The sequence below is a fragment of the Cyrtonyx montezumae genome, unplaced genomic scaffold (assembly GCF_038088225.1).
Source record: "Cyrtonyx montezumae isolate F1298 unplaced genomic scaffold, pur_monq_1.0 scaffold_9, whole genome shotgun sequence".
NCBI lineage: Eukaryota > Metazoa > Chordata > Aves > Galliformes > Odontophoridae > Cyrtonyx > Cyrtonyx montezumae.
This window is the reverse complement of record NW_027072100.1, coordinates 8,704,445-8,728,945: the sequence shown is the minus strand read 5'-3', so window position 1 is coordinate 8,728,945 and position 24,501 is coordinate 8,704,445. Positions and strand designations below refer to the sequence as shown.

The window sequence follows — 24,501 nt, the reverse complement described above, 5'->3', positions numbered from 1 at the left end:
TAATAGAAGAGAGGTTTGATGCATTAGTCTTCATCTGAAGCTAGGTTAGTTTATAACATCTCTGGCTCCATGTCACCTGAACAGCTCAAACACAGATACTTAAGTATCTAAAATGATATTTTCACTCATTCAGGCTTAGATCTCTTGATCTGGGCTACAAGGCTTCCCCTCTTCTCTCAAGGCAGATTCTGGCATACAATGACACACCACCTTTACCTGCACAGTTCTGGGAGTTACTTACAGCTGGTCCAGGAGGCCCGGCAGGTCCTAAGGCACCCTGCAGGAGTAAAGCAACAGAGTGCAAATCAGCAGGTCAATCAGAAACTCCCGTACAGCAAGACATCAGCGTCTGTGTGCTTGATAATACTCTGCTTGGAAACTCCAGCAGTGTCTAACAGAAGCAGCACACAGCTGGAGATACTCAGCCAAATTTACAATGACAAGGACTGACACTTACGGGTAATGACAATTCTGTCATTCCTGAATCACTTGACTGAAGAACTTTCTAAGATAGTAGGGAGCTAAGCTCTGAACTGGCCCCAGCAGCTTCCTCCCCCATTTGCTGGCTATGAATACCTGAACATTCACAAACTGCAATTATATTCGTTTCAGATATCCTCATTCGTAGTACTATCATCATATAGATCCAGTGATGAAATTATCTGGAATCATTTACATGATTTATTCTGGTGAATATTATCACTTCATACATCTCTATGCAGGCAAAGGTCTTGATGGGGCAGATTCTGCCCTCTCACTGGTTTCCTTGTCAAATCGGTGACCAATCTCCTTTTCTCCATTTGCATTCTTCCTCTTAAGATCACCAAACTCCAGTCAAGCTTACGTCTTAGATTCCAATTGAATCATTCTTAAAATTACTGAGTCAAAATTTTCTTATCTAAAGATAATAAGCTAGCCAGATCACTCTCAATACCTTCACTGCACTGCAAAGCCTTCCTCAGCCCCTCAGCAGCTGCACTGACTAAACCTGCTTCCCAAAAGTTCTCAGGATGCTCTACCAAAAACATTTTGAGAGTGATTTCCAGAGCTGGAAATAAGCTCCATCTATCCCCAAGACCACAAGGACAAGGCAGATGGGCAGACCCAGAAATTATCCCAGCACACAGCTGCTCACTGTGATCCCAAGGATGCCTGTGGCCTTTCTTAACGTTGGCTGTACTGAATGAGATTAGAAACCTTTTTCCTTGTTAAGGCTAAAGAGACAGATACTGAGGACCCAAGCACCTCATTAAAAATCATCTTGTGAGGGAAGGACTGTAATCCAATCAAAATCAGCTCTGCTGCAGATGTCAGCTCATTCATTTTTCTTGCTGTAGTTTACTCTGATTTTCAACCAGCCACTTTTATCTTTGGGCTGAAGTCTTTATAAGCACCATTGCCTATAGGATGAGCAGAGATCTCTTCTTGTAAAAAACACTGCATCCATTCCAGCATCCACTGAGTTATGCCCTCAATCCCTCCCCCACAACAAAAAGCTGAGTAGGCCCCTCCTGCTTTGGCTTTATACTCGTAGTACCAAGTGTTGGCACTTTCCTCTCCCTAATTTTGAGGGTGTGAGGTGGAGCACTCAGTGGTGAACATTTTTGATGCAGTCATGGATCACAGAGTCCCTGAGCAAGCTGATGTGATTCCATTAAATTTAAATGAAAAACTCTAATTTACACCTCTACTTTAATAACACTGTGTGACTCAACTCATTCTCCTGATAACAATGTTCTTTCTCTACTGAAAACAATCTTACCACAATTTTCCATTTTAAAGCAATATGCTTTATGAATATATAACTATTGAGTGCAGGAAATACTTGATTAATACGGCATTAGGAGTTCATAAATAAATGTGAGCTATTATGCCGTTTTCAAGCACCAGCTCTGTCAATTGCTCTGAAACCCACTGATTTATTGAAGTTTTCCTCACTGTTTTCAGTACAGAGCAGCAAACATCAAAATGGCCTTTGAAAAATTTCCAAAGCAAGACATCCATAACTAACCCAGCTCGTTCCTAGATAAAAATGGAGGATTCTTTAATTGAAAAATAAAGCAAATAGGCCTAATCTGATCAGTCTGTAAACAGAACCATGAGGAAAGGTAATGGATGCTGTGAGTGGCAGAAGCCTTTAAGAGAAAAGCCATTTTGCTACACCACTGCATAGTGCATGGGCTCTGGTCAGGCACCAACCACTGCCGCAATGAAGTGGGGCATACAGAGGAAACATTCAGCAATAATATAAAGCTAAAAACTGCCTTCTAAGGGGCCCACTTCCATAAGCCAGGCACCTTCCCTCAGCACTTCAGTTCAGAAATACATATCTATTTGTAACAAGGCACGGTGCTATGCATGAATTCAATCCCACACAGTCAAGGGACACCTGCTGCTTTCAGTGATCCCCAAAGGATCTAAATGCTTTCTTAAACTCATGCAAAAGAAAGAAAGTCAGGATAACGATACTGCCCTTTGATGGAGCTTTCAGAGCTTCTTTTCTTTTTTCCAGGCCTTTATTAGTCCAATTAAAACAATTTTCCAGACAGATCACTGACCTCAAAAAACTCCCATAAATGACAACATGCCCCAAGTTTGCCCCGTGCTGACAGACTGAGTTAAGAGACATGGGAAATCACTCCAAATCAGAACACATAGTTACAGTAACTCAATGTGCTAGAACACTGTTTGTGTGCTCCTACCAAATAGTCGGAGGGGAAGTTCTTGTGCCCAGGAATTATCTGCTCCATTACCCTACAAACTCAGTATGCTGAAGTGGGCACATGCAAACATTACCACCAAATGGGCACAAAACTCAGTTTTCTGTGTGATCCTTAATATTCCAATTTTAAAATCAAAGCTCAGTTTTCCAAAGGTGCTGGACTCTCACCACACTCTGAGAGTTGCTGGGGTTTTGCAGCCCTGGAACTCTGAGGAGACACATTGGTCATAAGAAGAATGCAGGATGCAGGATTTCTAGCGCAGATGAACAGAAGCTCAGAGCTGTGGTCAGGATGCTTGGGTTCAACTTTCCCAGTGCCCAAGCTAATTTTGCCTTGCACATGGGAAAGGAGGAAGAGTGTATCAAAGACATGTGGCCCTACCACTCACTGCTTTGACTAAGGCAACTCACAGCTCTGAGCTTTGGGTGGGTCCCTGGGGCAAAAAGAAAAAAATATTGAGAAATACTGAACACATTAGAGAAGTTCACCAGCAGCACTACTTTCTTTTTTTAACCTCTACATCCTGCAATCTGTGTTTAACCCATCACCACAGCCCCAAGTTCAAGAGAGCTTGGACCAGCTCTGGATATAGCCCTTAATGACTTGTTATAGAAGAGAGGAGGATAGCCATGCTAGGTAAAATCTGCACTGAACAGCTCACCTATGCTTTGTTCCCAGTGTCATAATGGAGGCCTAAGTATTTTTCTGGCCCCATTACAGATGACCTTGAGGATGCCTATAGCATCACAGGCAGTCATTTCTCCCTGTGGTGCCCCTCAGCAGAGCTGTAATACATTGGAAGCAAGAAAACCCTTTTTTTCTTTCTTTCTTTTATTTCTTTCTATACTGACAAGGGAAATCTATTCCAAAGCAGCTAATAATATCAACCACATGGACAGCCTCAGAATTAACAGAAGCTTGAACAGCTAATGTAATTATATCCATAACAGAACGGCGTACTCAGGCTGAAAATAAAGGCCCAAATAGCTTCACTTTGATAAATGTTTTAATTAAGTGTATGGATTGCTTTTTTGGATGTTCAAAATGCCACAAGAGCTGTTCTGTGCTGGCATTCGCACTCAAACTATCCAAAGCTCATTCAAAATCACACAAAAGAAGGATGGATCCCATGCCTTGCACCTATAGAAAAAACATTTGGGTCTTCCTTTCAAGGGTCTAAGTATTCTGCAAGGCTTCACAGATAAATAACCCACCATCATCATTACCCCAGCTTCACCAGTTCATGAAGGAAGGAGGAGCTGTCAATGTAAGCAATGGCGATGTTCCATTTAAAGGCACTGGGGACGCAATGTGGTACTCACACGGTCTCCTGGGGGCCCATTTGGGCCAGGGGGGCCATCAGTTCCAGTTAAACCCTGTGAAAACACAAGAAAAAAGCATACATGAAAAAAAGATAAAGACAGAGAAACACAGCAACAAGAGCTGCAGGAAATCCCGGACACTGTCACATACCACCTGTACGTCAAACTCTCAGGAAAGCCTAACCACTTCAATTCTCTCCGTAATTAAACACGAGAAGACTGGAAGCAAATTATTTGCACTGTTGCATTGAAAGTATGAATGGACACCACCAAGTGATCTCGTTTTAGAAGTGCATTGAGCTGCCATCCATCAGCTTAGCTGTGGCAGCTTCCTCTTAGCCTGAAGTAGAAGAAAATGCACTGCCTGTGCTCACCTACTATGGCATTAAGTTGGTAAGCCGTGAAAACTTCTCTATATACAGCCACCTATCCAGATCTGAACAGAATTAATACAGGAAAACAGGCAAGTTTCAAGCAAACAACGAACACTGGATTTCCAAAATAGGGCTCCACTTGTTTGCTTTTGAAATGCCAACAGATGTCTGTGTTTCTCCAGCCCTGTCTAGCACAATTCCCAAGAGCTGCAATATTTCGTTGTAACAGTGCTGTCCCATCAGTTCTGCATCCTCAAATTGCTCTCATTCTCCTCAGTTCAATCTAAAGATACTTTCAACTCTTAGAACTTTTTCTAATTTATAAGACACGTAACGCCAGTACCCACTTTGCTTCTCCAGTAGATAGGGAGCAAGTTGATGAGACACCAGGGCAGCAGTCATGTTTATATGAAACATTTAAACAGCCTGAGAGAGGATGACAAAATACTCACATCTACTCCAGGAAGGCCAGGCAACCCAGCTTCACCAGCTGCTCCAGGCTTTCCTGGGGCACCTTTAGGTCCCTAAATCAGAAAACAGGCAATTCTTTACAACATAGCAAATTAAATGTGGTGTGTGTTGATAGAGACTACAAGATGGAAGTTCATCTGTCGGTGTGTTAATCTCACTCTGTACGACGTGGAAGAATTACTCCAGAGAGGTGAATTTTGTCATGAACTCATATCCAAATCCTAAATGTCTTTCACTGCCTTAGCCCAGTTCTCTGCAACCCTGTTAATCGTTTACAGATGCAGCTAACCTGAAGCTGTTTCTAGGAGAAAGGAAGAAAGGGATAGGATACACGACCCGAAGCAGAGAGCTATGCCGCACTTTTCACCACCGTGTGACAGACTGGGAGTTGAAGCAGACTCAAACTGATGCCAAAAATAACCATGCACACATGGCTAGGCGCCAGTTTTTCTTCCCCTGCTGATGGGCAAGCTGTGTTTCAGGCACATCCTCCTCTTGCAACGAAGCAAGAGAATTTGTTTCCCCCCAGAACCAGTGCTGAGTTAATTTATGGGAATTCTGCTGCAGATCAAGAGGAAAGGGAGTCTCAGAACTTAGCTCCCGTGCACTGCTTCTTCCTAAGAGAACAAACAGGTTGGCATCGGCCAGATAATACTTACTGGTGGGCCTGGCAAACCAGGAGGGCCTGGCTCTCCCTGAATAAAAAGAGAAAAGACATCAGCGTTAGTGATTAACTCCTCCTTTCCGTTGTCTTCTTGCAACAGTGGTATGCACAGCATTCACAGTGCTCAGACTTCCCTCCATGCCCACTCCAAGATGCTCAGGATGAAGAAGGTGACACCACCTAAAGCTGGGTGAACCTGGGTAACCTTTTTTACATTTCCAGTAGCAGACTGGGAGGCTAAGCACGTGGGTATCACAAGAGAAAACTGAAGAGTCCTGAACCATCCCCAGCACCTGCATTTCCTTCCATGTATGCTTAGGAACTGTTTGCACTTTGACACAGCAGCGAGACACAGAGGAAGCTGGATGGCTACTATGGTTTTCAAAAGTCTTCCGTGACAAAACAGAGGGATGCTATGAGATCCACGTTTCCAGGACACACCACGAAATGGTGGTGCTACCAGAAGCTCAGAGCTAACAGAAACAGAACAACAGTCTCAAGCAGTTTTCTTCGTATGACTAAACTTGGACAGGAAAAGCAAATGAACAGAACACCCAACTGATTTCAACCTAATCCAATCGCACAGTCTGGATGAAATCCAAGTTTTATTAAAAAACAAAAAATAATTAAAATATTTCTTTTTTAAAAGTGCTCTTTTTTTTTTTTTTTCTAATCCTAACGGGAACAGAATTAAAGGTGCTGGAAGACAATGCTTAAAAAGCCTTTAAATGGCTCCTCTGCCCATTACATCATTCAGGAGCTCACACGGACCCCAGACAACAAGATGTTTGTGTTATATTGTCAGTCTCTGAAATAAACAACTGTCTACAAAAGACAGGAGCTTGCTGAAACTTGACAGTCTCAGCTCAGTTCCTCCTTTTGGCCGGAGGCAAATTGCTTCGCTCCTCCACGTCCCAGTTTAGGTCTCTGGATGAAGACCTCTGTTCCTGGCCTTAGGGTAAGTGTTAATACTGTGAGCAGCTCATTTATTGTGGGTGAGGAGGGGGGTATGGGGCACACTGATGTCCTGGAAGAGGAGAAATCTATATGGAAAAAGAGTGGTTACTAACTGAGCAAGGTTAGAAATAACCTACCCTCACCGTGGGTCTGATAATTAGGGGTTATTGGGCAGTAAGCAAAGGAATGCAATTTACAGCACATTTCTGCATTTACTGCGTTGGCAGCTGTGAAGTCCCTGGGCTCTCCCATAGACTGGTTGCTTTGATTTGCTCAGCCATGGATTTACACGCTGCGCTGGTGACTGATCAATGCTCAGACCATAGGACATTACACAGAGGTGGCACTGTGCTCTGGCTTGATGAAGGAACTCTTTTGCTGTTCATTACCCGCAGACTTTCCATAAATAGTTATCGTGATCATAGGTGAGGAAGGTCCTTTGCCAAGGGAATGAAAGGGGCAGTTCTTCTGCAATGAATGGCTTGGAAAGGGCAGCGTCCCTCCTTCACCACACTACATTTCCAACCCTTTGCACTTTCTTCCCCCTCACTCCTGTGATGGCAATCCATACAGCAAGGTCACAGCATTAGCAAATGCTGTTTGGGACCATCTTAGACCTTGATCCTGCCCTTGAGGTTCCCTGTGGGACTCTGCAGGAGCCCCAGAACTTCAGTCAGACAAATCAAAGGCCTAATAAGTGTGTTTATACCCTTTAATGCCAGATCACTGGGAATTAGAGGCAAAAGTTGTCAGCAAAAGGAAGCGCTCCCCTGGGTGCTTCATGAGAAGGAAGTAAGTTCACTCTTTCTTAGCAAGTCTGCATTAAAGTCAACCCATGAGATGAAAAGTGGGGAAAAAGAATAAAGCTTGATTTTTGAACAGCAACAATTGCTTATTAGCAATTTGGAGGAATTACATTCCTAGAAATAACTCACAGGAACTTGGTGCTAATTCTTTTGATCACAACATGCTGTTCCTATTCTTGGGAGGGAGAGACTGCTTGGTGCTGAGTATGAAATGTGAAGCATGTTAAAGGCTATAATTATAAGGAATTCAGAGGAACTAAACGCCGTGGCTCCCAGAGAGGGTAGGAACAAAAGCAGCAGCTTCTGAAAACTGAACTTATGGGGTTCACTCTGAGATATCCTGACTAATTCAGCTGCACCTCACACACCACTCACAGCTCTGGGCCTATGGTAAGGGACCACTGAGCATTTTGGCACCACTCAGCAGTCTCAAAGCAACTCTTCCCACATAGCATCCATCCAAAGCCATCTGGGGAGCCAATGCAGCTGGAGTGGCCTACAGAACTCAGAGGACTTGCATAGATATGGTCCAGAAGAGTTCTGACTGTGCTTTAAAAAAAAAGTTTCACCATTAGAGAAAAAACAATAAAGTGACTTTGTTCTTTATGGAATTGACAGTATTACTCAGGCTCCATCCAGTGCTGCATTTCACATGGCATAACTTCTTGGAGGATACTGTCAGTAAAATAGTGGCCCTTCAATTGGAATTGAGTGTGCTCAGCGCTAGCCACAGCCGTGAGTCTCTTCTTTTGTGCAGTTCTTTAAAGGTCTGACTGTCTGATTAACTACAGAAGCTGCCCCTGAACAGCTGGCATCACCTCACTAACAGGGCACCCGACTCAACCCGAATCGGGATGAGGAGTGTAGTTTGAGTCTGTTCAAATGACAGAGCACTCCCACGTAGTCACAGCTCCAAGTCCCAAGGTGGGACTGCAAGGCGTAGTGCTTTCAACACTTTACTCAGCAGTTTGATTTATTAGGACTAGGTTCTTCACAATAATTAGATGCTATTTAGTCCTACCCCACTTGGAACTATCTGAAGCTTTTAGCAGTGGATAAAAAGGGGTAGATTCACACTATATATGGTTCCCTGGGTTCCCATTTCCAACAACGGTCAGGAGCAGTGTTGATGAAGCTCCTGAATAGTGTAAAATATCCTGTAGAAAGGAGCAGAACAACACTATCACAGGGATTTGTCTCTTTCCAAATGCTGTTACCTAGAAGTCGGTTACAACCTGAAGTCTGAAGGGCTTTGTCCCTCCCAAATTCCTCTTTATAAAGAAATCCTCTGTATACAAAACCAGTCCCTTTTCCCCAAAGTCTGCTGGGCACAGACTCCACGGGCTCCCTGCAGCTGAAGGGAATGTGTATTCTTTGCCCTCATCCCCATAGGTCTTTCATCACAAAAAAAAAAAGACCCACAACAAAACAGTGGGGAGCTATCAGCTCTGAACTTTATGTGCTACAAAACCAGAGTGAGATTTCCAGGAAAGCAGCCTCCTTTAATTGAAAGGATACTTTAGAGGGAACAGCTGCAAATCAATGAGGTTTTCTCTTCAGACCAGCACTGCTCACACAGCCTCAGTGAAAGCTCACCACTGCAAACAAAAAAGCTCCTTGTTCACCATCTACCAGGGAGCTAATGTCTATCTGTATTTATTCATTTTTTTGTACATTCTTATCCAAAAGAAAATGACCTGCAGGGAGCAAATAGAGTTTTTCAAGGCTGCTGAAAGGTATAATTGCAATAAATTCACTTTTGATGTGTTTTAAAATACCTAAAAGCAGCTTACGGAGACAAGCACTACTCAAAAGGAGCAACAAAACAGGAAACTGGCCTTCCGTATTCGATACCGTCTTGCTGAACATTTATGTGATACTATAATTCATTGCCACCTATAGAGCAAACAGTTATTCTCCAACAGACTCATAGAAGCAATGTTTAATTTCTATGGAAACAGCAATTAAAAGCAATAGGACAAGTTCTTTTTTTCCTGTATGATAACTCCTGGGGTACATAGCCTCCTACCTACACAGGACATGAGTGTACCTAAGGAACTGCCCCCTGCAATAAAGGTTTTGTTCGCTCTTTGTGCCACTAAAGGCAACTCATGTCTGAAAACCAGAGGGCCAGATTTGCACATGTCATTGTAGATGGAAGATGCCACATTGATTCTGTTGAAATAAAACATGAGAGCACCATCCACGTCGAGTCTCTTCACGCTCTTCACAAACATGGATGCTCTGAAGTATCACAGATCCCTCTCTCAGCTGCAGAATGCACAGCAACACTGATCCACATCACAGCCATGCACTCAACCTTCCACATTTTGTTCCCCCTCCTCTCCAGACAGCACAGTCCTGCAAGCAGGGCTGTGAATCCTTGTACACACACCGCCTCTATCCCAAACTCTCCAGAGATAGGATACAGATCCTGCAGAGACACCGAGGCCACTCAGTGCCTCTATTCACGGTTCTCCATTGCAGGACAAGATCTCTTGCAGGTGGGCTGGTTCTCCACATCCGTCCACCTCTGCAGCACGGCCCAAAGGAGGACAAGAAGCACTTCTCTGCTCTGCCTCTGCTCCACCCCCATCCCTCCCTCTGCCGTGTGGCACTCACGTCTATGCCGTCCTTGCCAGATGGTCCAGGGGGTCCTCGGGGTCCAGGAGGGCCTTGTGGTCCTACTCTCTGAGAGGATCGGGTGGTGAAGAGGAAGAAAGAGATTATTTTTCCAACTGAAGAAACACACAGACTAAATAAGAAAGCAACAGTTGAGCTCCACAGCTACTTCACCTCACGGTGCCCATCTTGGGCAGTCTCAGAGGAGCTCAGAGCAAGGCTCTTTAGAAAACACTTTGAGTTCAGCCTGAGGGTCCCCAGCCCCTTTAACAGATGAAGAAGGAGAGCTGGGAAGAAACCAGGCTTGGTTGTACAGGCTTTGGACCACACTGCCTATAGAAATGATTATTTTGGGGCAGAAGGGAAAGCGGAGGGTCTGTGGAAAATGCTACGCATTGACATCTATTAAAAATGCACTCAGTCCCAGCCTGATGGGGGTGATGGAGACAGACAGACACTGCTTGAAATCAGAATAAGAAAGGGAAAAAACCTGCTCTCAGAGCAAGATGTCTTTTGAAAATCTGGGATTTTGGATGTGTAAGGCTGGGGGAAGGAAATAAAGGTCTGATAAATGACTTCTGTATTGAGAGGACTCTAGAGAGCAACTTGTTTTAGCACTGGCAAAACAAAGGTTTCATTGTGGAAGCAGCTCTGCTCACAGCAGATGAGGGCAGCTCTGAATTCCCAGGCCAGACTGCAAAAATTCCTTACTGGCACAACAAAAAACCTCACTGAGGAGTTACTTCCCCAGGCGATAATACTAACACTGTGCAGGGAAGGTTAATACAGCTTCACAACCAAAGCGAATAGGGGTATTATTTCATAAACTGAAAGTTCTAAAAATTCAGAGGGAAAGAATAAAATATTCTCTGACTCATGGAGAACCAGATCAGGAGATCCCAGTCTCATGGGCACCTCATTACTTCATTATGAAAGAAAACGGTTTTTCTTATATCATCAGGTCTTCCTTTCCTAGGGCTTTATCTCTTGCAGCTCTAATTGAAAAAACAAAAACAAAAAAAACCCAATACTTGCACAGAAAGCACTGAGCAGCAGCTCCTGCACACAAGGACACAAAGGAAAAGCCTACTGATGCAGGTATGAAAACAGCTCCTTGCTAGGCACGGAGAGTGCACGCTTTAAATAAACTTTAGACTAACGAGCTGCTATTTCCACATTTCATCCTGTAGTTACAACATACGGACATTGCAATATATCTTTCCCTTACGCACTCATTTCTTGAACATAAAACCAAAGCAAAAATTCTTACCTGAGCTGACGTTGTGGCTAATAGCTGACAAAGCAAGAGAAGCCCAAGAGTGGGGAATACAGTCATCGTGCCCAGGCTCTGTCTCTCCTCGTTACTCCTGGGCAGCCAAACCACTTCTCTCCCCCTGGATCTCGGCTTACAAATGAGAGTCCTCACCTCCAGATAAACCTGCAGCTCCCACTGGAGGGGCAGAGCTCAGGAGCACAGGCAAGAGGGGCTGAGCCCAGAGGAAAGGCTTTGCAAGGAGGTGGGAGCAGGAGGGGGAGCAGCAGGCAGTCATGAAGAGAGGCTCTCATTCATGCCCTGCTGGGCAGCCTCAGCAAGCAGGGAAGGAACATAAGGAACAGCTGAACTATAGACACGCAGAGGAGAGAATTCTGCACCTCCAGCTGAAAATACCATGTTCCTGAGGTCTCAGCTGAGGCATTTCTCAAAGCGCATCACCACTTCAGTGCTGGACAGATGAAAAAGTAAGAGCCATCCGCTGCCCGAGGCTACTTGATTTTACTAGAAAAATTACTGTACCCGTAACAAGTACAAGAACTACAGAGAAATGCACTTACTGCTTTGTGGGATGGTTTGTTAGCTCTGTCACAACTGTTTTTGTTTTTCCTCAAGGGAGACACAAAGAACACCAGGCTTACTTTTTGAGGAAGCAATGAATCCTGACCTGAGGACAGATGACCACAAAGTCACAAGCAGAAAGAAATTCTTGCAGCTACAAGAAACTAAGGAAGAATTGCCTCTGAAATAACTGCAAGGAAGAAACAGTGCAACAGTTGTCAAATTGATCCCCAAAAGGTGATCCCAAACAGCAGCCTGTTCACAAAGAAGCACATAGCTTCAGGCTTCCCTTTGATAACTGAAGACAACTTCATCCAAAGCAACGCCTGGAAATGGAAAGACTAAACAGGAGGGCTCATCAGGACTGGAATAACACAGCTAATTTGGTTAGCAAGAGGTGAGCAGTACAAAAATCTAAGCTTTACAAATGAAATCCCAGACTTCTATTTGACATCCTTACGCCAGGTGCGTATGAGCAAACACTGCATGCCTGCCCAGCTCTCCAGCAGCCCATATTTCACCACCAGCTTTAACAGAGGGTTAGAGGGCTCAAACATTTACCAGCATCTACAGGAATTTTTGGAACCGTCAGCCAGGGACAGAAAGGGAGCGTGTGCCTGTCTGTGTTCAGACGGCTTAGAAGTAAATGGAATGCTTTATTAGACAGCTCAAACCCCACTGCAGCCACAGGATCTGCACAGTTCGTACCTCCTCCTCCACACTGAGACCAACTGAAAGCAAATCCAGCTTTCCCCAGCTCCTCTCAGCAGCCATAACATGCATTTGTTGAGTAAGACGAGGGAAGGATGACGATATTTTCAGCTCAGAAAGGGTTTACCTTGTTTATCTTGTGTCCCAAAGGGAGAGGCCCTGGAACTAAAGCTTCCAAATGCATGCTGGAAACTGCTCAAAGGGGAAGTTCTGGTTTACTCTACCAAGCATCAATGTAGCTTTCCATCACATACATTTGGGAGGACCCCAAGCAACAGCAGATGGCTACAGGATGGGCTGGTAGGCCAGATCTATGGTCACATCCTGCCCTCAAAGGCAAAAAACATAAGTGGAAACCGGTATGTATTAAAGACATGCTTTAATAGGTGATGTTAACGCAACAGATCGTCGCACAGCTCTGAGTGCTGGAAAATACATCCTGTGAACTCACTGCAAACACCTACAGCCAAAACTCTAAACTGAACACAACAGAGAATGGTTTGTTTTGAGCAATCCAGACTGGGCTCACAGTGACATTAAACAGAAAGCAAACTGCACATCACTGCACGAGATTCATGATCTATGCCCCAACTGAGCATACATTCACAATGAAAATGGCACTAAATAACAAAATACTGTGACTCTGTACAAAAAGCCATGATTAACAACTCATTACAACTCTTTTATGAAATAATTTTCACTCAACATCTTCAAGTTTTTCTATCTGTAGCTAAGTGCATTCTTATGGGCTATTTAACATCATCTTTTCATAAGAAAGAAAATGTTTTAAAACTACTGAAGCCTTTTTCCAGCACATGTGTGACCATCACCATTGAATACTAAGCCTGCAGACTTCTATTCCCACACATGTGGGTATGACGTGCCGAAGCAGGGCCTACAGCCTTGGGAAGGCAAATCACAGATCAAATTCCTTGAAAGATAAAGCTTCTAAGAAACAAACAAACAAATGCCGTAGCAGAGAGGCCAGCAAACATTGCACGGGCTGCTGCACACGCTCTCTGGTGAGGTGGGCAAGCTCCTAGCCGTCTCCTACACAAAACAAACACCACCCAAAACCCCCCAAACTAAAACAATCTGAGCAAACAGCATGTTGGACTTTTCTGCTCAGCTGCTGTTGAATGTGCTCCCTCTGCTTCATGAAACGGGTCCTCTGTTGTAAATCTCTGTGAGCAGAAGTGCTAAATCATTTCATATCCCCTCAGATTTGGTTGAACTCTACCCAAGTCAGGAAGAACAGCTAGCAGAGAGGTCAGTAACATAAAGGCAGGAGAACAGTGAGTGAGGTCTGAAAGTAAATTGATGGCTGTAAATGAATGAACCAGACAAGCATATCCCCCTCCAATTAAAGCTTCAATTAAGTGCCCCACAACAAAGCTCCAGTGGTTTCCAGACACGCTGCACTCCAGCACGACCTCACAGTCTGACAAGCTGATCATTTATGGTACAGTGATCCTGCCACAACTGGGATGCAGGTTAGATTCGAGACACCTAGCTTCAACCAGCAGAAGGGCCCCTCAGGTCACTGCAAATAGCAATAAATTCAGCCAAGATACAATGACAGAAATATTCGTTTCCATTTTAGCAATTGAGGAAGAAAGGCCTTTGAATCGGCAGTGGTGTGAGTTTATGTGGAAGACTACCAAGGTCCTGAACACAGTGGAATAAGTGGGAGAAGAGGAGCTCCACACAGCTTCTTTCTTAGAAACCCGTAGACAATTTGTATTCTCAATAAATTCAACAAGCACTACGAAACAACATCTGCAGAGGATAAAGAAAACAAGTAATCCAATGTTTTTGCACCCTGGAGAACACCATCTGTACACAAAGGTTAATTCTGGTCAGAGACACACAGATATTATACATTTTATCCCAATCTTAAATCAAACTCATTTTTACAGGAGGAGAGGCAACAACACTCTTACATGATGCAAAATGATACTCTCATCTCTTTCAGGCAAATGCTCCAGGAGAGACACCTCTGCAGTCTTCTGGGAAGGTGCTGCCATCCAAAATAACCAAGAATTCATATGGTAACAGAAAGTTCTGGCAAATGAGATCATGCTATCTTACATTAAAATTCATGTATTTATTAAATACTTCACTAGTTCAAACAAGGAAACTAATTAACATTCTTCTTCATTAAAAAGGGACATACCAGAACCAAAGCAAAGTGCAAAAATCCCTGTTGCTCCAAGAGAATTCCGAATATCAGATAAAAACCAGGAACACAAACAACACAGCTTGTCTAGGAAGATCACTGAAGTTTTCCTCTTTAGGGTAATGAAGCGCTGGTTCTCAGCAAAGTCACTACTGATGATTTTATCAAAGTGAAGGAGGGTAAAAATGAGAGACAGGGGCTAGTCCCTAGGAGCAGGATCAGTCCAGTCAGAGTTTATTTTCTCCATAGAGTACAGCTCATGGAAGCTGGCTCTCAGCAGTTAGGGCAGTGCATCTCTGCTTACTTGAGTGCTCACCATGCTCCTCTCACACTGTTGCTACGTGCTCTTCACCAAGTTCTGCCACACTCTCAGAGCTAATTGTTCTTTGTATTGCAACCTCAGCACCATCTTGTTCAGGACAAGTGAATGCAATGCTCTGCTCAGGCCTCCCTGGAACTGCTTTGTTGCCTGTGGCATTCACACCCTCATTTTCACTCACATTTGCTGCATCTTTATGCTGTTCTACCCCATCTGACTCAGTGTTGCTTTCCAGGAGGGTGCTGTTGCAGTGCAGCTCATCACTCTTTGCTGTGACTTGATCTGCACTTGGCTCCACACCATCACTCAGTGGAGAAGTTTGGGCAGTACTGGGAAGCACGGAGACATCTGAAGAGCTCAGAGCCCCACCATTTTCATTGTCCTCAGCCTTTTCACTCATCTCCTCCACAGCTGCCTTTTTCTCACTGACGTTTCCATCTTCAGTCTTAGTGTTTGAAACAGATGGATGCACCTGGGCACGGTGGGCAGGTGGAGCCATGCTCAGATTTATGGCCAAGTTGAATGTTTTATTTCTTTGTGTTCTTTTATCAACTTTCCTCCTTTTTATGGCAGCATCACCAGTCTCTGGCACCGTTAAATCTTTGGCGTTTGCATTTTCTTCTTTTGGTGTTTCTTGGTCCTGGCCTGCTTTTAAGAGTGGACCCAAAGTGATTTCTGCATCAATTGCACATTCCCCCAGATTATGAGAGATTTTTTCAATGTCAGAAGGGCTTTTCAATGGCCCACTCTTGTTGGTGTCTGCCACATTTGCACCCAGTTTTCTCTTCTTGCTTTCCTTTGCACAGTCATTCTCTGGTGCACCTTGCACCTCAGCGTCACTGTTGCAATCCTTCTCCTTTTGGGCAAATGAAGTCTTTTTCTCATCTTCACCATCCCCTCCTTTTGTAATACAGTCACTTAACTTCTCTCTCACGTCCTCTTCATTTGTTTCAGGCTGCAAGTCTGCAGCATCTCCAGCCTCATGTTCCTCTTCCAGAGACTGATTCTGACCCTCTTCCACTAAATCATCAATCTTTTTAGCAGGTGTTCCCTGTCTATTTTCAGCCTTTTGGTGCAGCTGTGACTTAGTGGAGCAGGGCCTGTACTTCAAGAGTTTGTCATGGGGCCCCCATACAAAGCTCCCTTGAGGTTTGTAGTGCTGCCAAGCATAGTGGACTAGTTCTCTTCTCTTCCGCTTGCTTCTGATGGTGAACAGGAAGTAATCCAAGGCACTTCTCTTGACATTTGATAATGTCTCATTAACAAGAGTTTCTGTTAGGAAAAACTTCACCAAGTGCACTTGATAGTGTTCATAACCCATCTCCCCCAGGCACTTCAGGATGCGAGTAATCCGTAAATTGTTGTGGCTAAACCTGAGACAAAGAGATGATCGAAGTTAAGAGAAGCCTTTACAAGCCTGAAGTCATAATGAACCTCTGGGGCACCTGCAGAATGTTTTGTGTACATTTTGAGAAATGGTAATTTCACAATGCAGATGGAAATACAGGCTGTTCTACTTTTAATGCACTCACAGCAGACATCTATCTTCAGCAGTACCTTTCTAACCCTTCTTGGACTTCTTGGTAATAACTAAATTGCTTGGAAACTTTCTGACTTCCTGCATCACCCACCAGTAGAAAACAGCCACCATTCTGGGTCACACATACAAGCCCATGCAGCCCAATACACTGTCCCTGACTGGTAAGCCTGTACAAAAACATGAGAGCACAGGCATGTAAGAATGCTGCCAGAGATTCATGACCTAAGACAAACTCAATGTTTGGGTTTTTTGTTGTTGTTGTTTTTTAAACACTTGACATTTAAAAATCGATTTTCCTTCCATGGGAACGCCCTTTTTAGAGACATTTTTAACATCAGTAAGGACACAGGAATATTAAGGGCCATTACTATCACTATGATACGATCTGCAGTAATATGACACTACAGCTGATTGGCAGAATGCCTTTCAACCAAGGAGTCAAAGTCTTTCACATAACATAAGACAGCCTTATAGACAACAAGGGAAATGTGTATGTTCCTACTTTGTAGCTTAACAGAAAGGTGATTTGACTGCCTTTTAAATTGTTTCAGTGGTTTCTGCTTAAAGTAACAGTTTTAAACACAAGTTCTTGCAGAGCAACAGCATCTCTAAGCCTAAGACTTCTTTAGGAGACAATTGGAAAAAAGCCTGCTGTTAACAGCTGCATCAGATGCAAAAAGCACAACTCACACATCCTCAACTGGTTTAATGATTATACCTACCACTTTAAGTGGCAGAGCGTGTGACCACCCACAGTCAGAGTTCCTTATATATCAGCTAGCTAATGTGTCAACAAATGCCTTCATTCATCAGGGACTGAAGATTTTCTTGACTTTGCTTTTTTTTCCTTCTCAAACAAGTACATGGCTGTAGTAGATAAAAAGTTGTACAAAGACTCACCGGTTCAAGTTTAGAAATCTTTCAGTCCAATTCTCTGCTCTCTCAAGTTCTCCAGTTCTTTGATTCACTAGAATTATTCCATAAAATCTCAACATGAGCTGATAAGCACGTATAAACCTTTCCATAACTTCCTTGGACTTCTTAAAGGCCTGAAAACAAGAGAGACCAATGAGTACAAGCTGCAATTCCCTAGTGACCCACATCCATAAGTGGCATTTTGAATTTTAAGCAAAGGTTAATTATGTCACTCCTCACTTCATTTGCTGCTGATAGCAACTGGAAGACACACAAGACAGACAAATGCTTTTTAATGCTACACTGATAGGGAAAATTCTAACATTCTTCAGATTTCAAAGAAAAAAGCACATAAGCTTTAAGTACCTCAATTTCTTGACACGTGAGTGGCTTTGCACGCAAATTCATCCCATGTTCACGTAAAGGGAATAGCCTAAGAAGAAAAAAGTTGTCAGCCCTGATGAGCAAAGGTGACATCCAACCCAGGGAACCCACTTTCTTAAAACTCAAAAGATTCCAGAAATTGTGAGATCATAGGAATCTCACGCAGAGTTCATATTCCTATGAACACAGAAATAGTTAATTAGAAGACAAATCCGTCCCATAAAAGAACTGCCCACAGAGGTGATAACTAACAGCACACTTCACTTATTTCCACCCCTCAGCGCAATAAAGCTTTGTTCTGCAGTACATTAGAAGATCACGCATTACTGAGACCTATTATCACAGCTGCACTGGGAACCTGTGTCTTCAGGATTTCCAAAGCATTGCTTCCAAAGGTATAGAAAAAATGAAAAAAAAAAAGGCAAGTTTCACTTCCAGGCTTTTGGGAAAGTGAACTCAACAACACAAATACAACTGACAGGTATTTTACCATTGTATGTATGAGTGGTTTTCTTCCAGAACTTCAAAGTTGTCCCACCAAGATTCAAGCAGCTCTTCAATATGCAAACCTGAAAACATAAGAGTGAGGCAAGAATAAACGTCAACAAACAAAAACTGAAGTTAGCCAGTCATCCAAGACAGTTCATTAGGCATTAGTTTATCTACTGGACAAATACACTGAGAAGGGAGAAAAATTAAAAAGTATTTTAAAATGGAAACTGTTGAGGGTTTTTTTTTTTGTTTGTTTGTTGTAATGGTTATCCCACATGGACCATGCTATTCTTCCACCAACCCCAACAGCTGCTGTGGAGCTGCACTGAGCAGTAGTCAAGCAAGGTACTCACCATGGGGCAAAAAAGCAATCTCATTTTTGTAGAAGCTCAAGTTCCACATATCTTCTTCCTCATCAGTTTCCGATTCTATCAAACCCTGGAGATGATAATGAGAATTCAACAAGCACCAGAGTTTCAAAATGCAGTATTCATCTCAGCACTTCTCCTTCCCTCAAGATCGGAGCACAGGCTAAGTACTTGAAACCTCCAGGAAATAACAGCTTTCTTTTTGATGCACCCACATGCACATTACCCCTTCCCCTCATAAATAAATCCTTTAAAGCTGTGAGATTCAATATAAAGATAAAAGGGTGTCTTCAAACCTAGAACACATTCCTAAACTTAGCATGCAATGAGGAACAGCCACAAGAGCACGTGCACTACGATGCAGGCCATACCGGGTAGTGATGCCTGTATCTCTGCAAGTCTCTTGCTGCATTCCAGTTGCGTCTGCCTGAAAACTAGAGAAAAGTGACAGATCAGACACCCAGGATAATGTGGTTTTCTGAAAATAAAAATCCAGTCTGAACTCAGCATCTCTCACCCAAGAACCACCAGTTTGTTTCTTTCCAGTTTTACTGGGCTCCTCATGCTTGATGCCTAACTTCTACCCCAGACAGGTTTTCCTACAGAAATGGTCAGAGCTAGCTGGAAAGTCCCTGAATGATAAAATGTCATTTTGTTTGTTAACTCAAAGTTTTAAGTAGACAAATTAAGCTCTACCTGCCTGTCTCTGAATCATTACGTGCTTCAGTCATCAGAGAGATCACAGTTTAAATTGTAGAATTCAAATGCATAAAGATCATTTAAGTTCATGACTCTTGCTTGCTCTAGACATTATTAAGGTAGCATTTTCTTCATTTTTGCTTTCCACTCTAGAGCAGTCTTGCTGATTTGGCACTGTGCTCATTTAGATAACGACAATCACATGGTCAACATTAGGCATTGATTTTATTCCCATAACAATCATCATTTTCACTGCTGCTCATGTCTCCTAAGTAACCCAACTGTCCATCAAGCCTACCTTAAAAGTCCTCTGAAACAATGGTGACGAATTTGATCTTCTTTGTCCCTACAAAGAGAAGGCATTTAGGAGGAAGCATACTGAAACTGAACAAAATAACACTGAACAAAGATACCCACAGCAGTAATTCACACAATCCCTGTTAGTTGCCAAGAGACAGATTTACCTAGTTACAACTGAATTAACATGACACATGTATGCTGGATTCATTTTTCTTGTGACATTTACAAAGAAATCACAAAGAACACTCTTATTTCCTCTTCTGAACTTCATGGAAGTGCAAGTTGCAAACATAATGTCATTTAAAAACATTTATTTGTATTTCAGTGGGTCACTTCCATGGTAAGAGATTGTTACAACTCACAAGCAACAGAGGCTGAATCTTGCCAAGTGCTGCACCATCTTGTCTCAAACCATGAGAACACTGACAAGCACTCTCAAAGGTCAAGGCACAACCATCAAAACAAGCAAGATTACTTGTGAATAAAAGGATCCGCCCAATGCAAAGCACACAGGAGCAAGAGGGTTCAGCAGTAGCCAACAAGAGCTGAGCCTTTGCAGACAGGGATGAGGTGTGCAGCATGCTGCACAATAACCTTCTAAGAAACTTAAAGGAAAGAAGCAGTAATTGGTCTCTCAAGTTATTTGTAAGCTTCATCCACTACTTCTTAACTTCCTTTGCCTCGAGAAAAATAAAAGGAAAACCACTTTGAATCGAGCCATGAACACCCTTAACTGGTTCCACTAATGCAGGAGCAGTACTGGATTTCCTAACACGTCCTTGTAATGCCTTCAGCTATTCTGTCCACTGTTAGCACTTAAAATCAGGGAGCATGCACAGCAGTGGGGAGATGATCAACAAAGGATTTTTAAAATTACATTTAAATACTCATTTACACACTAGGGTCCCTACATATCCGAGTGACAGGAATTAAAAACAACAAACAAGCAACCCTCCAAAGCTCCAGCATTTTGTGGTTTTGTTGTTTGTTTGTTTTAATGTAACAGCCTGCAATGTGACCTGAAGTAATGCCTGTCTACCTTGCCATACATTTCCCACAGCCACATACTCTGCACAGGATTAGAAATCAAGCACTGGTATCCCATCACTGTAACCTCCCCTGCTAGTGCAACAGCTGGGGATGCACATCCCTGTAAAAAGCTGTGCTATGCAGCTCATATTTGGAAAATAAACGTGGCTGCAAACAAAAGACTGAGATATCTACTCAGCCAGAGCAGGTCAATATTATTCTTTCATTCAAGATGTAAGCACTGACCAAGATGTAGCACTTTCATCAGTACTTCTAACTGTAAGTTTGGAGCTCCACAAGTTAAATCATGATACATGAAGAATTAATGAGAACTTCACAGCCAAATACAGAGGAATCATTTTTCAGACATTATTTACACTTAAGAATCAAAAATAACACCCTTTAACAGTTAGCTGGGCTGAACTAACAGCAAACTAGTTTTAATTCTGAAAAAACGACTGGTTTGCTGAAGAATAAGCATAGATACAGAGACAGACACAACACAGCGGTGTAAGGTGCCATCAGGCTGCTTCAGAAAGAAGCTGGAATAAAAAGCAAGCAAACTGGAGCACAGCATGAGGAACAAGACAGGAAAGCAAAGAGCAAGAACTCAGCCCTCTGCCCATGGAGGCATTGTTCCTGGGTCCCTACAAACTTCAGTTCAAGCCACACAGAAATGTGACTTTCCACTTTTTTTCCAGATTAGAGAGACAAACTTGCACATATAAAAATCAAACCTTATTTCTCATAACACTCAAACAATTTCAGGTGGGTTTTCATCTCCAGCACTGCCATGCATCAACCAGAACGTTCACTGCTTTACAATGAGCGTGAGGAGAGCAGAGAACAAAGCTGAAGAGGGTAACTGTGTTTGGCTGGAAACTGGAAATCAAATCCAACTGAAAGGGTTGAAAGAATGCATAGATTATCAACAAGAAAGAAGACAGCTTTAGAGGAGTGATGGGAGACTTCCACTTGGGGATAGTTCGGAGATGGCAGAACAACAGGGCTTGTTATGTGGCCCTGAGCAACGCAGCACAAACCCCATTCACTACAGCAAATGAAGAAGTAATCTTTGGAAATGAGCATAAGCCCCCAGATGTTCTCACTCTAAGATGAAGCTTAAAGGACTGGAGTGCAAAAGAGTTAAAAAGACACCTGCAGAGATTTTTAATTACAAATATGGGACTATTTGCAGAGAAACAAGTGGCATGCAGGCATAAGAATTTGAAAAAGGTTTTTAAAGCATGTAGTGAAAATAATAAAAAAAAAAACACCTCTAACCTCAGTATTGAATAAACACATTAGCAGCTTCAGGAATATAGTATACCATCTAGGCTGAGGGAAGAAGAATTAGTGTTAGTATAATATAAGCAGAAATAGGAACTTATTTTGCAAACTGGCTCATGACTTTGGCAAGTTGCAAGGGCAGAGACTTATACCCGAAGATGCTTTGTTTCTTTTTGTACCCATTCTCACTGCCTTTAAAAAGGGATCAGGCACTGTAAGACAGAGGTGACTGCACATTCATCACTGAAGGAAGAACTCCACTTTAAAGGTGAAGAACAATGTTCCATGAGCACAGGTCACAGAGACAGCATCCTCCTCAAGGCAAAGTGAAAAAAAGAGTCCTTGCTTTTACTGTTGCCACGATCCAGAAGTTGTTCTAAGGGAAAAAATCTGAAGAACAAACATTGAAAAAGCATGATCTGAAAGTTCAAGGAATTTTATCAGGTTCTAAAACTTGTAAACAAAACCAGAGCTCTAATCACAAGCAACAGAAAATCGATAGTGTGCCATCAAACAATATAAACCACTCAAAAGAACAGGCAAGGGTCTTTCCTTCCACCTACAACACCTGCAATCTCTAAAAGACCTGCATACATAGCTGAAGGCCTCACTACCTTCCCTGCAGACAACCCCATGAAGATGTGCATTCCCATCTGCTCTATTTATACTTCAACTTTGTTTGCGAAGTACAGAGGGTGTGGTTTTGTTCAAAGTCATTAATTTTGGAATATTGCACTGCATAGAATTAAAAAAAAAAAGAAAAAAGGTTATTCATGTAGCATTTATAGAAGAAAAAATGTTAAAAGTTTAATACTGAACTACTTTAAAGATACTGATTAGAAAGCTTTATCTGCTTGTTTCCACTCTGAGGATATGGATGCATCCTTGAAATGAAACTAAAAGCAAAATACCAGTTTTCATTTTCCCAAAAGAGGAGGAGTTAACAGACAACAGATTTCAGCCGATCCATAGAAGGCTGAAAAAGTGGCAGTTCTGCATTTGCAAAGCACTGTTGTAGAAGAAATTACTGACACTCATTGTCCAACAAGAACACCCATGCTAAGGATAGGAGCTTCAGATAAGGCAGGTTCCTCATAAAGTTGGTTCCACGTAAGAAAATGGAGACAAGTGTTCACACTCTGCAGAATACAACTGCAGTTCTGAAAACATCAATGGATCTTTTCAGAGTTACTATATAATTTTCCCCACAAGAAAAAAAAAAAAAGAACAGGCTAAAGGAAAGAAAAACTTACAGCTCATTTCTGTAAGTGAACAGGTTTGACAGTTCTCAATGGCATGAAAGAGAAAGGACGCTGCAGAGGACATCAGCAAAAAGCAAGGAACTGATGAAGACATGGTCTTATTGCATCAAAAACTGGCATCCATAAGAAATGGAGTACACACGCTGGCACCATATAGAAGACAAAATGTCATCTATGGGGTAAAGCAGCCATATCACGGGGTATGGTGTCAAAGAAAATGTGAGAGCCCTGCACAGGGCAGGCTGAAAGGTAGGCAGTGAGAAAGCTCCAACAGCCCTCTGCCATCACTAAGAGCTGCAAAGGCATTATTTCTAAATGGGCCTCGGACTGCCTCTTCTCTTTGAAGTCAGAAGATTGGTTTCAAGATGAGGACAGACGTGCTAACGATCGCTGCCAGGACACACGAGTGTCTAAACGTTTCAAGCTGCTCCAGTCCCCGGTTGCAAATCGTGACAGGGAGGGGAAAGGGGCCCCAAAAAAATACAGGCAGTACAAAAAGCAGCTGGGCCCCAGTGCCTCCCACCCAGGAACGAGCGGGCTGAGGAGCCCCGCCGTGCCAGCCGGCACCCACCTGGCCCTGCCGGGACTCCGGCGGCGAGCTCAGCACCGACTTCTCCGCATCCTCCGGCTCCTCCCCGGTGGCCGCCTCCGCTCCCTCGGGCTGGCCTTCATCGCCATTCTCCTCGTCGTCATCGTCGTCTTCCTCCCAGGTGGAGTCGTACCTCCAGAAGCACGCCTCGTCCCCATCGTCGTCCTCCTCCGCCCTGAAACTGAACCAGGTCGCCATTGGCAGCAGGGCAGGGGAAAGGGAAAGCGAAAGGAACGCCGGGCCGGGCCCGCACAAAGCCGGAACACGTGGGTCGGGGCGGAGGAGGAGGAGACCCGGCACACCCCGCCCCCTCCTGCAGCAGCCGGCTCCGCGCGGTCCTAGCGCCCGCCCGCCGCCACTGAGTCCGCCTGGAGGAAGTGAAGCGGGAACAGCACGCTGCAGGCGCCGAGCAAGAGCAGGGCAGCCCGAGAAGGTTACGCCCCTTCGCTCTTCCCAACCTCGTTAAAAGGTTGGTGGTGGCAACGGGATGCGGTGTTTAAGTGTCCCCGGCACGGCAAAAACACCGCTGCTGCAGCAGCAGGAGTGCATGTGAACCCCCACACAAGAGGGGTGAAAAGGAAGCTAAGAGGTGGTTGGTTCCTCACCTCAAAGGCAATGCTGATAAATTCTGCTGGTTAATGGGGTGAGATG

At 43.5% G+C, this 24,501-nt stretch overlaps 2 protein-coding genes across 3 annotated transcripts in view; both read right to left on the bottom strand.

Moving 5' to 3' along the window:
• The window catches only part of COL9A3 (collagen type IX alpha 3 chain), a 31,567-nt gene extending 20,185 nt beyond the window's left edge, over positions 1–11,382 (bottom strand). The window contains exons 1-6 of the mRNA XM_065754605.1: positions 11,210–11,382; positions 9,940–10,008; positions 5,550–5,585; positions 4,872–4,943; positions 4,046–4,099; positions 242–277 (exon numbers count right to left, since the gene is read on the bottom strand). Coding sequence (XP_065610677.1) covers positions 242–277; positions 4,046–4,099; positions 4,872–4,943; positions 5,550–5,585; positions 9,940–10,008; positions 11,210–11,275 — 333 coding nt within the window. The 5' untranslated portion in view covers positions 11,276–11,382. The remainder of the gene's footprint in view (positions 1–241; positions 278–4,045; positions 4,100–4,871; positions 4,944–5,549; positions 5,586–9,939; positions 10,009–11,209) is intronic.
• Positions 11,383–14,060: 2,678 nt separating this feature from the next.
• OGFR (opioid growth factor receptor) lies at positions 14,061–24,113 on the bottom strand. 2 transcript variants are annotated; one of them, XM_065754603.1, is made up of 9 exons: positions 23,833–24,113; positions 21,994–22,047; positions 19,679–19,726; positions 19,053–19,115; positions 18,667–18,751; positions 18,312–18,390; positions 17,804–17,870; positions 17,423–17,571; positions 14,061–16,355 (listed from the first exon to the last, which is right to left on the bottom strand). In XM_065754603.1, the coding sequence occupies exons 1-9, from the start codon at positions 24,046–24,048 to the stop codon at positions 14,990–14,992; spliced, it is 2,127 nt and encodes a 708-aa protein (XP_065610675.1). In that variant the 5' UTR covers positions 24,049–24,113; the 3' UTR covers positions 14,061–14,989. The 2 variants fall into 2 exon arrangements, with proteins under 2 accessions (XP_065610675.1, XP_065610676.1); XM_065754604.1 differs by lacking the exon at positions 21,994–22,047.
• Positions 24,114–24,501: the final 388 nt, after the last annotated feature.

Bases quoted from the DNA above. Each gene is read 5' to 3' on its own strand.
- OGFR (XM_065754603.1), bottom strand. From the start codon at position 24,048: ATGGCGACCTGGTTCAGTTTCAGGGCGGAGGAGGACGACGATGGGGAC. The intron at 22,048-23,832 runs GTGGGTGCCGGC...TTCTTCCCTCAG, and splicing joins CGGAGTCCCGGCAGGGCCAG to CCTAGATGGTATACTATATT. The intron at 16,356-17,422 runs GTGAGTCTTTGT...TCTTTGTCTCAG, and splicing joins AGATTTCTAAACTTGAACCG to GTTTAGCCACAACAATTTAC.